The 15692-nt window shown below is 43.0% G+C and overlaps 1 protein-coding gene across 1 annotated transcript; it reads left to right on the forward strand.

The window, feature by feature from the left end:
* The first annotated feature begins 237 nt into the window (after window positions 1-237).
* LOC101463868 (uncharacterized) lies at window positions 238-14598 on the forward strand. The gene is made up of 4 exons (XM_076879051.1): window positions 238-634; window positions 3363-4996; window positions 9191-9650; window positions 11324-14598. The coding sequence occupies exons 1-4, from the start codon at window positions 400-402 to the stop codon at window positions 12520-12522; spliced, it is 3528 nt and encodes a 1175-aa protein (XP_076735166.1). The 5' UTR covers window positions 238-399; the 3' UTR covers window positions 12523-14598.
* The last annotated feature ends 1094 nt before the right edge of the window (window positions 14599-15692 follow it).

Here is a 15692-nt window from a genome sequence, read left to right on the forward strand (position 1 = left end):
ATGGTTCTGGTACATGCAGAAATTAACAGGAGACGTTGTTAATTGACAATTTACCTAAAGCTTTATTATTGAAGCTGTAGATCTCTGTGAATTAGTGAAGACATTTTAAATTGAGGTGTTTTTGACAAATTTCGTGTCACGTGATGCATTGACATTTGAGGCGTTTACACGACACTGGAAGAAAAGTGAAAGCTGGACACTTTAGACTGAAACCTGAATAATTTTACACCTTATTTCTCTGTCGGACGTTTCTGTCGGATTTTAGCTGGTAGCATAACAGCAGCTGTAGAGTCACATTCCGGTTCACGCAGGAAATGAGCGTCCGCCTCCAGTGACGCTTGCCCGGCGATCCCGGAAGTGTCTCGTCCTGTTTACATTCTGCTCTTTGTTCGCTGCAAAATGTCGAAAAAGCGGTCCGAGAGCCGCAGGCTGAAGGCCACCATCGAGCAGCGGATGGCGGCGGCCGCTCAGGAGATCTTCCGGCTGCTGCATGAACGCAGCCGAGCCGAGCTGCCGGAGCTACGGGAGCTGCTGGTGGAGCGGCTGTCGGCGGCCATCGAGCTCATCCTCAACGCGTTCGAAGCGAGCAGAGCGGCCGAGAGAGGCGCGGAAGATCCCGGTGGGGAGCACAAAGGTCAGTGTCCACATTCAGCACCACACTGCAGCCTCAATTAGTCCCATTTACTGGCGCGCTCACGGTCCTCCCCCAGATCTTTTAGTGCTCATTCTTCTGTTTATATACGACAGATCTGAATGTATATGTATAAACTGATTTTCAATGATAACTTTATCTCCTTTCTGCATTTAAATACTCCGAATACTACATGGATTTAATGAAGTATTTGCACACAGTGCTATCAGGAAACATTACCTGTCAGTGTGGGAGTTTAGCCAGTAAATACATCACGTTTATTAGTTTCACATAAGTAAGTACTAAACTAACACGAGGCTCAAGAATGCTTGAGACTTCGTTTCAAATTTAGGATTAAAATACAGACCGAGCTGAAACAGTGTTGATGTGATGATGCTGGAATAAAGGAGCAGACATAAGAAACTGTGCAATGACAGAAGGAGACCAGATGCATGAAGATGGAAAAAGATGCTGGAGATGGTCCGAGACAAAGAGATGTTATGTGGTCCTTTCTGTACTTCTAGAGCAAAATAGTTCTTATTCGTAAGGGCTTTAAAAAACATTTAATTCAGTTCAATTCAATTCAGTTGTATTTATAAAGAACTGAATCACAACAGCAGTCACCTCAGGGTGCTTTATATTGTTGTAAGGTACAGTCGTGAGTGCATGCTCAAAATCATCCATCCATCCATCCATCCATCCATCCATTTTCATCCGCTTTGTCCGGGGCCGGGTCGCGGGGGCAGCAGCCTAAGCAAAGAGGCCCAGACCTCCCTCTCCCCAGCCACCTCCTCCAGCTTATCCGGGGGAATACCAAGGCGTTCCCAGGCCAGCCGAGAGATATAATCTCTCCAGCGTGTCCTGGGTCTGCCCCGGGGCCTCCTCCCGGTGCTCAAAATCAACAGAAGCAAATTCACGATACACGGAAGAACTACAAATTACACTAGAGCACTGCGGACTGCTTCGGAGGCATTTATCACCGACCCTTGCTACTAGATCTCGCCCACAGTGGAAATGTCTCAGGCGGTGTGAGAGGAAACAGAAGAGGGGTAAGCGCGGAGGCATCCGGAGTAGGTTAGCGGCTAATCCACACAAACCCGCTATTCCCACCATTGAACTGTCCCAATGTGCACTCCCCTGGACAGCAAGCTGGATCAGGCTCGCTTACTTTGGTCCACTTCGAAGTCAATGAGGGAGTGTTGGGTCTTCGTGTTTGTGGAAACATGGCTTAACATGTTTCCACATGTTAACATTCCCAAAAGCGCCATTCATGCACTTTTGGAATGGGGTAGGGGGTAAGGCTCATGGAGGGGAACTCTGTGTTTACATCGATGATGCCTGGTGCTGCGACCCTGTTGTGGCTTGCAAACACTGTTCACCTCTGCTACTATGATCATCAATTGCAGACCATTCTACCTACTGAGAGAATTTTCAGCCATACTGTTTGTTGCTGTTTATATCCCTCCCTGCTCCATTAACAACAATTGGAGTGAGGCACTGAATGAAATGTATCAGCATGTCAGTGAGCAGCAGAAGGCCCACCCAGATGCTTTTCTCATCCTGGTGGGCGATTTGAATCATGCAGACCAAAAGACTGCCCAAACTGGAGAAACACGTGAAAATTCCTATACGGGGAAACATGTAATGTGGCCTTCAGAGCCGGGGATGAGGTGAGCCTAAGAACAGCAAGGGCAAACCTGTCATGTAGCATCGCCACCTTTTCACTGATTCCTCCACCCCACTTGCACACAAACTCTTGCCCACGAACACTTGGATTGTGTTGGACACTGTTGTTTATAAAAGATTGTATTGTATTGTGTTGTATATAAGACTGTTATTTTATTTTTATCTCTATATTGTTTTAGTGCACAATGAGGGCCATGGGAGCATTTCAGTTTTAAATTCCTGTGTATGACTGTACATATGGTGTTTGACAATAAAGCTGACTTTGACTCAATCAGATGACCCCCCCCCCCCCATGAGTAAGCACTTGGCCACAGTGAAAAGGAAAAACACCCTTTTAACAGAAAGAAACCTGTGGCAGGATCAGGCTCATCGAGGGGTAGCCACCTGCTACGACTGGTGGGGGGTGAGGTGAGGAAGACAGGACAAAGACCCACTGGAAGAGAGCCACAGATTAATAATAACTAATAATTAAATGTGAGTGGTGGTAAAAGCTTTGTCTGCAGGATAGAAATTATCAAATTAATGTGTGGCTTTACTTGTGGTTCCTGCACTATTGTTCCTTTGGTAAAAAAGCAACTGAATGTATTAACAGATGGAAGTTTAAGCATTACTGCAGAGTTTTATTTTCAGCATGACAGTGATCTCAAAAAACACCACCAATGCAGTAAAAACATACTTGGATGGAAAAACATGTACTGGAACACTATCAGTAACTGGTCTCTCCAAATCCCGCGCCTCAACATTACTGAAGCAAACTCTGATATAAACGTTAATGTAATATACAAAGTTCAGGTATCAGTAGTTCAGTAAATTTAATCCCACGACAGCAAGAAAATGATTAATTTTAAACTACAGCAATGACAGGAAACAAAAGAAGCAAAAGTGTGTGCAAAACAAATCAGGCTTCTGGCGTGGACCATGCAGAAAGGGCATCAGAGGGAAAGTATGGGCGGGGCTAGTGTTTAGGTAACACATAAACCTTTAAAAAAAAAAGTGATAGAGTCACATGATTTAAATAATCACATGTCATGTATTTTCTCTCCAGAGTTGTGTTTGTCAGTTGGCGTCACGAGTCTCTCTGACAAGAAACGTCTGAAGCCAAGCAACTCGATAGACAACCAACTGAAGGAGACTCTGCCTGGCACATCCTCCAGACCACAGACCATCTCTGAACTGGATCGCCAGCTGGCCTCTCCAGATGATCCAACAGGAGACGAAGAACAATGTGAGAACGACAAGCAGTTGGTGTCTCACCTTTGCAGAGTGTGTGGGAAGTCCTTTGACAGGAAAGGCTTTCTGATGAAGCATGTGGAGAAGCACTTGAAAGAGGCCGACTGTCTGTGTGGTCTGTGTGGTGAGCGTTTTGAGTCCAGTGATGGCCTAATGCTGCATCTCCAGATGCACCGTGACAGCACCAAGACATGTGATGTCTGCGGCAAGAAGTTTCCCTCAATCCGAGCTCAGGAGATGCACATGAGGATGCACACTGGAGAGAAACCTTTTAGCTGCGTTGTCTGTGGGAAAGGCTTCAATCAGAAGGGCAACATGGTAACCCACATGAGAATCCACACGGCAGAGAAGCCATTCACCTGCAACATCTGCCACAAAGAGTTCAGTCAAGGCAGCTCGCTTGAACGACACATGAAAGCTCACGACGGACAGACACCGCTCAGCTGCAGCTTTTGCGGAAAAGAATTTGCAAAGAGTGCTGAGCTGAGGCGACATATCCGGTGCCATGGATCAGATGAGCAAACGACCATCAGTAGCCGGCACAGAAAACCCAGCCTGACCCCTTCTCACTGCTGCAAGGTCTGCAGCAATGCGTTTCACAACAAAGGAAACTTTGTGAGGCATGCAGAGACACATCTAAACCACCCTGATTGTCTCTGTGGCATCTGTGGAGAGCGTGCAGAGTCCTCTGAGAGTTTGCAGCTGCACATCCAGAGTCACAGAGAAACAAGCCGGATCTGCGACATTTGTGGCATAAGCTTCAGAGACATGGAGATCCACATGAGGACACACACGGGCCAGAAACCATTCAGGTGCAAAGACTGTGGGAAGGACTTCCCCAGAAAGGGATCGCTGGAGAGGCACATGAAGCTGCATGCTGGTGAGCGGCCGTTCATCTGCGAGTTCTGTGGGAAGACTTTCATAGAAAACACAGTCCTAAAGAGGCACATCAAGAGCCACATGGGAGGGAAACCACGAATATACTCCTGTGAGGTCTGCGGCAAGAAGTTCACCATGAGCCAACACCTGGATGTTCACAAGAGGATCCACACTGGGGAGAAGCCATACACCTGTAGGGTGTGCGGGAAGAACTTCAGGCAGATCGGAAACCTGGACTCTCACATGAGGATCCACACGGGTGAGAAGCCATTTATCTGTAGCCTCTGTGGGAAGAGGTTTCGCCAGAAAATCTCACTCGAGACACACGAGAGGTTCCACAAGAAGGAGAAACCCTACAGCTGCCAGCTCTGCAATAAGGGCTTCGTACAGAAGATCGACCTGAAGAGACACATGCTAACTCACACAGGGGAAAAACCCTACAGCTGCCAGGAGTGTGGGAAGAGGTACCAGGAGAAACGCTCAGTGGAGTCACACATGAAGGTCCACAGGGGAGAGCAGCCTGTCAAAGACTGTCAAAGACAGGAAGTTCAGCCTGACTTCATCCAGCTGTGAGCTGCAGACACAGCTCCTGTTAAGTCCTCAGTTTGAGAAGCTGTTGCTTCATGAACATGTTGAAGTATATTTATGTTCCCATATCTTCAGAGATGATATAGACAGAGTGTCAGCTGGACAGAATTGAAATTACCATAAAGATCTGAGCTTCCTGCCAGACAGTGTGGCTGCTTTTATGCAGAAATATTTGAGTTTTTTTTAAATTAAAACTACAACAGTCAAGATTCCAGTCTATCACTTTTAAATCAGCTGAATGAAATGTGTAAAACTCAGGACAAGGAAGCTTCACAAGAGACAGCCCGCCTAAAAGAAGTATCCTTCAGGGGGCGGCACTTTCTGATAGTCTAGGAACAGCAAGGGTGGAGGCTCAAAACCTTCGAGCTAAAACTTTGAAACATGCATTAAGAAATTAGTTAACAATCGGTAATTTTTACAAATGACGTATTCTGGGAGCTCCACAGATAGAAATAGTTTCTAGTTTTCAGTGTTTTTAACAACTGAGTTTTTCTCATATTATTTCTTGGTGTTTATGGAGCAACATATTAAACATATAAGGATGCTGGTAAACAGGTTGATCGTCCACAGCTACAAATCTTAAAAATGAAATAAAAAAAAGTCTATTTTGGATTTTAGGTTGTGTTTAAGTTTCAAGTGAATACAGTACATAAATTAGGGCTGCCACGATTAGTTGACTAGTCACGATTACGTCGACTATCAAAATTGTCGACGACTAATTTAATAGTCGACACGTCGTTTGAAGCTTTGTAAGATCCCAAAAGACACAGGAATAAGTAGTAGGATTTAAGCGTGTAATAACGGACTGAAACAGAAGATGGCAGCACTGCATGTACAAGGATGCCAGCTGCCGTTAAACCCCGAAGAAGAAGAAGCAGTGTCCGGTATCGTAGCTGTGTCCAAATTCAGGAACCGCATCCTCCTGTGCCTGCATTTGTAGGCCGATTACGTTACAGCGACATGACGAAGACTGTCCAAGTTTGAAGACTCCGACAAATGCGGCCGACAAATGCGCCCTTCGTTTCCCCAGATTTGAAGGATGGGTCGGGTGTATACTTCGTGGCCCTACCTATCCCAGAATTCTTAGCGTGGCCCTGCTCAGTTTCCAACAATGGCGGCAGCTAGTTAGTTTTAATATTACTCTTATTATTCTTTCTGGGTCACAAAATAAACGTTTAACATATTTTCAGGCGAGAATGTAGCTGTGTAAACCTCAAATATCTGCTCAGTTTATCAAGACACCAGATATTTTCAAAAGAGCTCCGAGGTTTTCGGAGACGTCTGTTACCCACCAGCTCGATAGCTAGCTGGGGTTCAAGGCTCACTAGAGCCGGTGGGGAAATCGTTTTCAAACCCACTGCTGTCTTTCGCTACTCAGGTTAAACATGATACATAGTCATTTAGATAACTTAAAAATGTTATTGTTTGGCTTTTTTCAGTGTTTTATTTGTTCCTGAGTAAATCGGTTTGGCTGAGATTAAAATTATAGTTTTTACACAGCTGAATAAACGTCAAGCAGACAACTGATTATCAGAAGTGTGAGACGCTCGAGAATATACTCCGGTGTGCTGTTATATTTTAGATAGCAAGGAGCACACAGCTGAGTTTATCAAACTCCACCGAAACAATCAGCAAATGTCATTAAAATTTAATAAACTATCATCTTGTCTTTATTTTTAGTTAGCACATACCTTAAACACTTAAAGCTGTAAGCTAATGATAGTTATATAAGAGCAGATGCTGCTGGTGCAATCAGCTGTACGTTTTACGTCCAATGGATGCACGATCTGATTAGTCGACTAATCGCAAAAATAATCGGTGACTAGTCGACTATCAAAATAATCGTTGTGGCAGCCCTAACATGATTATTACAAGTATGTATTCATGTACTGTTGTGACCTTTTTATTCATACAAATATTTCCTACCATTAATTTGAATCTGCTTCTGTAACTATTTATTTTTAGATTTTTACAGGAATTATTCCATTGGTGGAGTGAATATAATCGAAGGTTGTGGGAAATATGTGCATGTTCGTGAACATAATCAGCAGATTGTGTTATTTTGCAGTGAACTGTAGCTAGCTGAGCTGAGCAGCTTCAGAGTGTGTTGTGAAGTCCAGAGGTTTGAACAGGCAGGCAGGCATTGGGCAAACTCGCTGCTATTTATAAAATGTTTGTAGCCCAGTGACTGGATTCAGACCAGGTGTCCCTTTCTACATCCCACACATTCAGCCAGTGTTCCACATTTTGATTTTCCTGCATTTTCATTTTTTTTGTATCTCACAGGTTTGGACATGGCAATGCTTTCCTCATGCTAACTTAGAGGCTAGAATGTCTTGTAAGTCGCTACAAAGAATTGGTATGAATATGATGGAAACTACCCAAAAGAAAGAAGAAACTGAACCAACAACACAAGCTGACAAACTGCTTCTCCCTAGGATGAAGCCAGTGGGAGGCACTGAGTCTTGTGATTTTTTTTTTTTTGTGCTATTTTGCAGTTTCATACAAGGATGCATTAGCATCATAATGAGCTTGAAAGAGTCATATCAGCCCATGGATGTACCCCCTGAAGCCCCACCTTGGAGAGAGTGGAGTGGGAATCTGACAGGTGGATTGGAGAAAGGTCTGCAGGGATGTGGTGTAGACAGAAGTGAGTTTTATCCTCAGATATGACTACGTGGGTTGAGGATACCAGCAGCAGGAATGAAATAAAATGAAATTTCTGTCTGTAATTTAAATAGCTTGGTCACTTTAAGGCCAAATGGAAGCTTATACAGCAAGCAACTGACAAGATCAGCAGTTTTATACAGGATAAAGATACGTTCCCATGCTCAGTCACCATAAACGCACAGTAAGTTATTAGAAACTGCTAGTCCATGACCGGGTCCTCACTTCACCTGCTGCTTGTCGTGTAGAGATGTTCAGGAAATTTGGAGCTACTGTGTGTGTCACCAGTGTCTTTATGAATAATTATCCTTTCATTTGATTAAGATCTTGCTTTTTTTTTTAAATGGGGTACTTGTCTTATTTATAGGGATTGTCATGTCTCACCAGAGAAGAAAACAGGTGATTCATCAAAAGACTTGCTGCAGGACTAGAAAAAGGAGAAAAGAAAACTAAAAATAACAAGAATTTATATTACTGACAAACTTTATTAACAACCTGACTGCATCCAATGAGCTCTAGCTAACAGCGGCACCTGTGTCAGGTAAGTCCAAGGTGAGTGACAAACAGCAGCTCAGTGATGACCTAGTCCTCTGACAGTAAACTAGGAGGACAGAATCTTGCTCCATCTGGCTGCTGCTCATAACGGAGCCAACAAGGCAGCTGCTGGACCACATGAGGACTATGGATTACTGTGGACTCAATCTGAACCAGATTCCTATTTCTTTAAACTTTATTAATAAAGTTGCAATTATTCAACAAACAAAAATGACAATCAGTATAAAGTCAAAGTATATAATCGAAGTATAATTTTTCAAAATTTATTATTAAGCAGTTTAAATTTCAGGTAACTAACTGTGCCATGCCTCTTCCTCTGGTCCATATGCCAAAACAGACAAAGCGCTCCGAACCCAAGCAGAACACACTTTTGTTAGGAGACACAGAAAGAGAATATTCATATCACTGGTTGAGAGTTTGGGTGAAGACTGCAGTTTAAACTTGGTCCCCCTGGTGTGGGTCCATCCCTTAGGTCATCTTGCACTTTATGCAGCGAGCTTCTCCCTGTGATAGGAAGAAAACTCTCCCCACTTCACCATGGCAACTGTCTCTTGTTCTCTGGCCAGGCCTGTAGAGAGCAAGAAAGATGAGGAGAGGGAGAGCTCTGCCAGAATTGATATCTTATAGTTTCTGTGCTTTGCTGTGCCATATAGAACAGCATCCTATCACAACCCGTACACAATCCGTGGGGCGGTGTCTTCTGTTTGTTTGTGTCTGTTAGTATCAGAGTGTACCAGTCTACTTTCAATGCTCTATTCTACAATACCTAAACATGTGATCAAAATTATGAGGTAGTTTAAAAATAAATAAATTCTACCACATGTGATGCTCCTCAGCCTCACCTGCTCATCATTGAATGCGCAACCTTTTTCTCATGGCTTTCTGATCAGTTGATCTGCTGACTCACAGGCGGTTTACTTCTGGCTAAAAATGTCCCGCACAACCAGAAAGTAGCAAGGAGACGCCGGCGCACGCTCACAACTCTCCTCTGACTCCGACAGCCTCCGCTTCAGCAGGGGCGCTGTTCGCTCTCTCCGCACCGCGCTCCTCGACGCGGAACTCGCAGCGTGTTTACCTTTCCACTGGCTCTCTTTGTCCCGGAGGCTCCCGGTGGGGAGAAGCCGCAGAATGTGCGCCGTGCAGCTGCTGCGGGTGTCGGTCCACGAGCGGATCAGCGCCGCCGCCGAAGACTTCCTGCTGCGGCTGGAGAAGGGAGAAGAAGCAGCCGAGCTCCCGGCGCTGAGAGCGCTGCTGACCGAGCGGCTGACGGCGGCCGCGGAGGAGATCGTCGCTCTGTTGGAGGAGACCGTGGCGGAGTACCAGGACAGAGTGGAGCGCTCAGAGCGGGAGATCTGCCGCCAGAGGAGGCTGCTCGATGCCGTGCTCAAGCCCGAAGTCCGGCTGCGCGCGGCAGGTCAGTGTCCGGAAACAGCCGAGAGCAGCCGAACCGAGCTCGCGTTGTCAGCTGATGTCCGCGCGCAAGAGTTGAGATTGCGTGCATCCCAGCAGATACAAAGTAAAATTATTGATGAGAAAAAGAAATGATCACTTTTTCACCAGGTCAGGTAAAATCCTGAACTCAAGCAGAAGGTTTACACTTTTATTCACATCTTCACTAATTTAACATCCACTTTGGTCGTACACAGAGGTGAAACTGTGTCAGAGTGCCACAAATCACAGACCTGACTGTACATCACTCAAACTGCAACAGACAGCGTCTCTTGTCTTTCTGAGCTGTTATTAGCAATAAACTGATCGAGCATGGAAAGTTTTTAGTTCATAATGTTTTCATTTCAGGAGAAAAAAAAGGAGGCAAGATAAAATGAGATAAGATCAGAGAGCCTTTATTATTCCCAGAGTTGGAAAATTAACATACAGAGTAGACAGAACAGGGATAAATAGATGCACCAAATGTTAAACCCAGCAACATTTAATTATCTATAATTCTGGTCCAGTCGTGTGTACAGTCAACACTTATTTTGTTACACTCCAACTGTGACATCTGCAAAGCCCTATGTTTATACTGGCTCTTTGCAATTTTTTCTTCAACTTCCTTCAGAAGGTGGTGCCAGTTTAGCTCAGTTGGATGAGCAGGCGACCTTATGCCGCATGGCTGAGTGTGGCCGGCCCGGGTTTGAGTCCGACCTGCGGCACTTTGCCGCATGTCTTTCCCTTCGCTTTTATGTCAGTTTTCACTGTGCACCTATCTAATAAAGCCAAAAAAATATATTAAAATTTTTTCTTCAGAAGCAGTGCTGACTTTTGGTGCACACCTCTGTTCATGAGCATAAACTAGGCACTTCCACAGAGTGTCTGTGGTCCTGCTATCAGCTAGTTAGATAATCTTCTCTGTGATGGACCACATCTGGTGATAGTTCCATTAGACCAGTCTGCAGCAGGCGAGGACCTGGTTCATAAGCTGCTGCACTGAGCACTGACCAGAACAACACGAAGAAAAGACTCTGAGAAAGGCAGCTGATTATTAATCCAATTTCACATATGCCACAAATTACATATTTAGTTATTTGCCCCAGAAAGGTCGAAGTCCTCACTGGCTGTGCTCACATCTTTTCTCTTTCTTGTTTTATCTTCAACGTCATGCTGCTCTGTTGTATCGTAATTGCCTCCTGGGGATAAATAAAGTCTTTCTGATTCTGATTTCTCCTCACACCCAGCTGTTCATGGCAGATGTCCGCCCCTCCCTGAGCCCCTGATTTCCTCTTTAACAGTGTAGGATCTTTACCTTTTGTAAAATAAAGCACTCTGAGTCAACTTTATGTGATTTGGCACCACATTGTAAAGTTAAATAATCACACAGATCAAATATATTCTCATTCTGTTCCCTCTGCTCTCTTACTTTCTCCAAAACAGAGATAGGTTTAAGTGTACAGGGTTAAGAAAGTGTGCTTCTGGCTCTTGGCATCCCAATTAGTCATGTGCCTATGATGGTGTCACAAATTGACCCCGAGCTGCTTCTTCTGCATAACAATCTGTAATCTGTAGTGGACATTATAACATATATGATGGTACAACATATTTCTGCTAGGATTGAAAGAGAACTGAGATCACATTTTGTGTCTGTTTCAGTGTTTCCTTCAGATGTTCAGCAGCCGTTGGGGAGCAAAGATGAAGTTTCCCGTGAACACCAGGAGAAGAGCTCCAGCCTGGACCCGGGGGAAGACCCAGTGCCCCCACAGATTAAAGAGGAAGAGGAAGAAGCCTGGGCCAGTCAGACAGGAGAACAGCTTCAGGACCTGCAGGTAGCTGAAATCACCACGTTCACATTCAGCCCTGTGCACGTGAAGAGTGAAGATGATGAGGAGAAGCCTGAGTCCTCACAACTTCATCACTGCTGGACTGAGGAGAGCAGAGGCTCGGAGGGAGGACCAGAAGCAGACAGGAACTCAGATCCAGATCCACTGTTACAGCCTGTTAGTGAAGACAACTCTCTGGACTCGACTGAAACTGATGACAGTGACTGTGACTGGACACAAACAAAGGAAGCCCAGTCAGGTAGAGATGTTAAAAATCCTGACATTGATGTTGGCACTGTAGTCAAGGAGAGACCATTTCCCTGCTCATATTGTGGGAAAAGATTTAGCCTTAAGGGAAATTTGAACAGACACATAAGAGACCACACAGGAGAGAGACCATTTCCCTGCACAGACTGTGATAAGTCATTTAAAGACAGTGGCTCCTTAACGGCACACATGCGATGTCACACTGGGGAGCAACCATACAGCTGCTTGTTCTGTGGGAAAAATTTCAGTGGGAGGGGAAACATGACCAGACACATGAGGATCCACACAGGAGAGAAACCGTTCACCTGCTCAGTGTGCAATAAAAGTTTTCATGTTAAAGAACATCTCAACAGACACATGAAGTACCATACAGGGGAGAAACCTTTCAGCTGCTCTGTCTGTGGGAAAGGCTGTGCTCAGAAAACAGACCTAAAGAAGCACATGAGAGTTCACACAGGAGAGAAACCCTTCAGCTGTCCTTTCTGTGGAAAGTGCTGCGCAGAAAAAGGAGACCTAACCAAACACATGAGAGTCCACACAGGAGAGAAACCATTCAGCTGTAATATTTGTGGGAAAAGCTGTGCCCAAAAGGGGAGCCTGAAGATCCACATGAGGATTCACACAGGAGAAAAACCATTCAGCTGCTCTGTTTGTGAGAAACGTTTCACTGTTACGGGACATCTAAAGAGACACATGAAGCTGCACACAGCAGAGAGTCATCCGCCTGGGTCTGCAGAGTCACATTCAGGCAAAAGTAGAAAATGATGAGTCAGCAAACACATTGTGACGCACAATGGCCTTCTCAGACTGATCAGCTGTTGCTGGAGATGGAACTGATAAAACATACAATCATTTACAATGAAGAGGATACAATGAGCAAGAATGTTTCTTTGTTCTACAACCAAATCAAAACAGGCTTATAAAAAGTGGCGAGTTTTGATAGGAGCGTAACAGTTTGTCTTTTTACCAGGAGCTGTGAATGCATCTCCTACAAAGCTTGATGTCCTATTTATTAAAAAGTGCAGGTGGAAATATGTTTCACATGAATCTGACAGGTGTGAACAAAAAAGTACATCCTCATATCCACTTATTTCCAGATGCAGTGCTCCTTTTAATAAACCACCAGGAAGGACATTTATGTGGATCATATAAATGTATTCACCGGCAAACTCTCACATTCAGCTTTAAATGTTCAAGAAAAATGTCTGCATGCACAAGTGTTACTGCAGGACTTGTAGTGTGTGCAACAATCAGATTTATTATTGTCGGGTCAAAGCGCCTTTGGTTGACTGTTGTTGTGAACTTGCGATTATTTAATTAAAATTAAACTCAACAAATCTGCTGCTGTCCAAATGAATGTTGCGATATTGTTTGAAATTGAGGCTTTGATCAATCTGGTTTAATTTTTCTTTTTCTTTTTTAATATAACGTGAACATGGCCCTTTATGGTCAGAACAAGGATGTGCTAAATTGTAGGCATCCAGATGTGGAGAAGAAAAGTCAGTTTTGTAGAAAGGTCACGTCACAATCACATCAAGATTTTAGAAATGGGAGTGGGAAGTGCCATAAATCCTGTTTATAAATGAGAACCTATTTGTTTGGTTTGTGTTGGAGAGGCACGACATCTGACTCAAATGAAAGGGCACTGAAGTCCAAAGAGAAAATTCGTGGTTTTAACGTTTAGTCGCAAAATTATCAGTTGAGTTTGTACTGAAGAACGTCCTGCAAACCACTTAATGAAGAGTTTGGTAGGAATCATCAGTCGAGTCATGACTCAAGTTCTACTTGGTGATATAAATGACATATCATGTACTTTAAAAAAGTCTTCACTCTGCTGTCCTGCTACAGAAACCGCTTTAGTGAAGGTTATACATTATCTTCTCATGTCCTCTGACAGTGGACTCATCTCTGTGCTTGTCCTGGTAGACCTCAGTGCAGCGTTTGATACTGTTGACTATAATATTCTATTATTATTAGAATATTATAGTCAGAGCATGCTGTAGGTAGGTACGGCGCTGCAGCGGTTTGAATCATATCTATCTAATAGACTGTAAATAGGAGTTCCTCATTAATTATGATACTGCCCCTGTGATAGCGCATATTTTCACTGCTATGCAGATGATATCCAACTTTTTTTATCCATTAAAATCGGAAAAATTAAATATATGTGTTTCAACCTCTGTGGACCCACAACACCAAAACACAACAGCAGTCGCCTCAAGGTGCTTTATATTATAAGATGAAGATCTAACGATAATCGTATTTACTGTCTCTGAGACTCAGACTGACTTTCTGTCAGATTTATGGAAACATGAGTCTGGGTTTGAAAAGGATTCTGGAAGAATCAGGTCTCCAGCTCATTTTTATATCCAAAGCTGTATAAATCAATGTTTAGAGCTGATTTCACTGAGAAACAAATGGATTCAGCTTTATTATCCCATCAGTGATCTCTTACAGAATAACTACCTGTTTATTTTCAATGAACCTGTGAGGAGCTGCACACTTTGTAAAAATGATAAAACACCCGTGTGTCTCTAAGAAACACTAACCTGGTTTTCTTAAATTACTTTGCCAGACAAAGATTTGCAGCAGTTTTCATTTGTTTTTTTACAGTTAAATTCATATATATATTAATTTAATATGATGTGCCACCATAAAAAATCGTATGTGAAAACCTTTAACAGAAAATTAAAAATAGTTAAATGATAATTCCTGCTGAGTTTTCCTTTACTGTATCACTGACTGAGCTGTGGACTGAGCTGAGAATCAAATCAGTGGGAGATTTCTGGTCAGAGCTCAGTCAAAGGTCAATGGAGGACCACAAGAGCCACATACATTGAAATAAAGAATTCTGTGCTTAAATAATGTTGTAGAATAAATTCTGCATTTTAAAAAAAATATCATTTTATTTATTCATTTATATTTATTTATTCATTGATTTATTTATAACATTACTAAAGTAATTTATTATTGAATAATTTAATTTTAAATAAAAACACTATTTTACTCTATAGTACTTTATTATTAAGAGCAAATGTATTAGTTACACAAAGTTGTTTATAATCGAATTATATATCGAGCTCAGTCTTGCATCATTTCGATTGGAGTGATTTATTACACCTGATCTGGTTTGTCTAGCCAGTATTGACTGAACACTTGGAGACAAGCAGGAAATACAGTTTCAACATTGCAATGCATCATAATTTGCAATGATGTCATAATGAGAGTTCCTTAGTGTGAAAGTACGCAGTAAATACATTTAGACAGATACACACAGGCTGACTTTTATGAGGGTAGCAGAATAAAATATATGCTCTCTTCATCACTGTATATGCACTGCACCTCTTTATAACTTCATTGTTTTGATCAGTCTTGACTTTATGATTTATCAAGCCTCATGTTCATTTTAGTATCCTAACACCCCCTTATTATCATCGCACACTCTGTATCTTATGCTGTATCAGACACACTTAACTTACAAACAACAGATTTTTCAAGCTTCTCAAATCATGTATTCTCAAAGTGCCATTCCAATTCACAGAAAACGAAAAAAGCATAATATTCCAAACCATTTAAAGATAAAAAAAAGAGGAAGAAAAGGAGGAGTGTCTTAAATGTCCACCATGTCAAGTCTGTTAAAAGATTCTGTGGTCAGATCTGTGTACTGTGTGCTCACAGACATCTGCGGACCTGCTCTCAGTGTGTCGCTCCTGTCCTCAACATCTCTGCACCCTGCACTCAGCTCTTTCTGTACACCGTTATAAATGTGCCACAAAACCAATCAATCACAGACTTTGATGCAAAAATTCTGATTGACTTTTGGTCTCCAATCAGCTCGCTAGCTTCTGCATTCCAGAAACACTGTCCAAAGTGTAGCTAAATCCAGTGGAGTGGTTTGGTTTAAACTAGATTAAAACCAACAATGGTTTTAATAT

Source organism: Maylandia zebra, linkage group LG22, assembly GCF_041146795.1.
Source record: "Maylandia zebra isolate NMK-2024a linkage group LG22, Mzebra_GT3a, whole genome shotgun sequence".
NCBI lineage: Eukaryota > Metazoa > Chordata > Actinopteri > Cichliformes > Cichlidae > Maylandia > Maylandia zebra.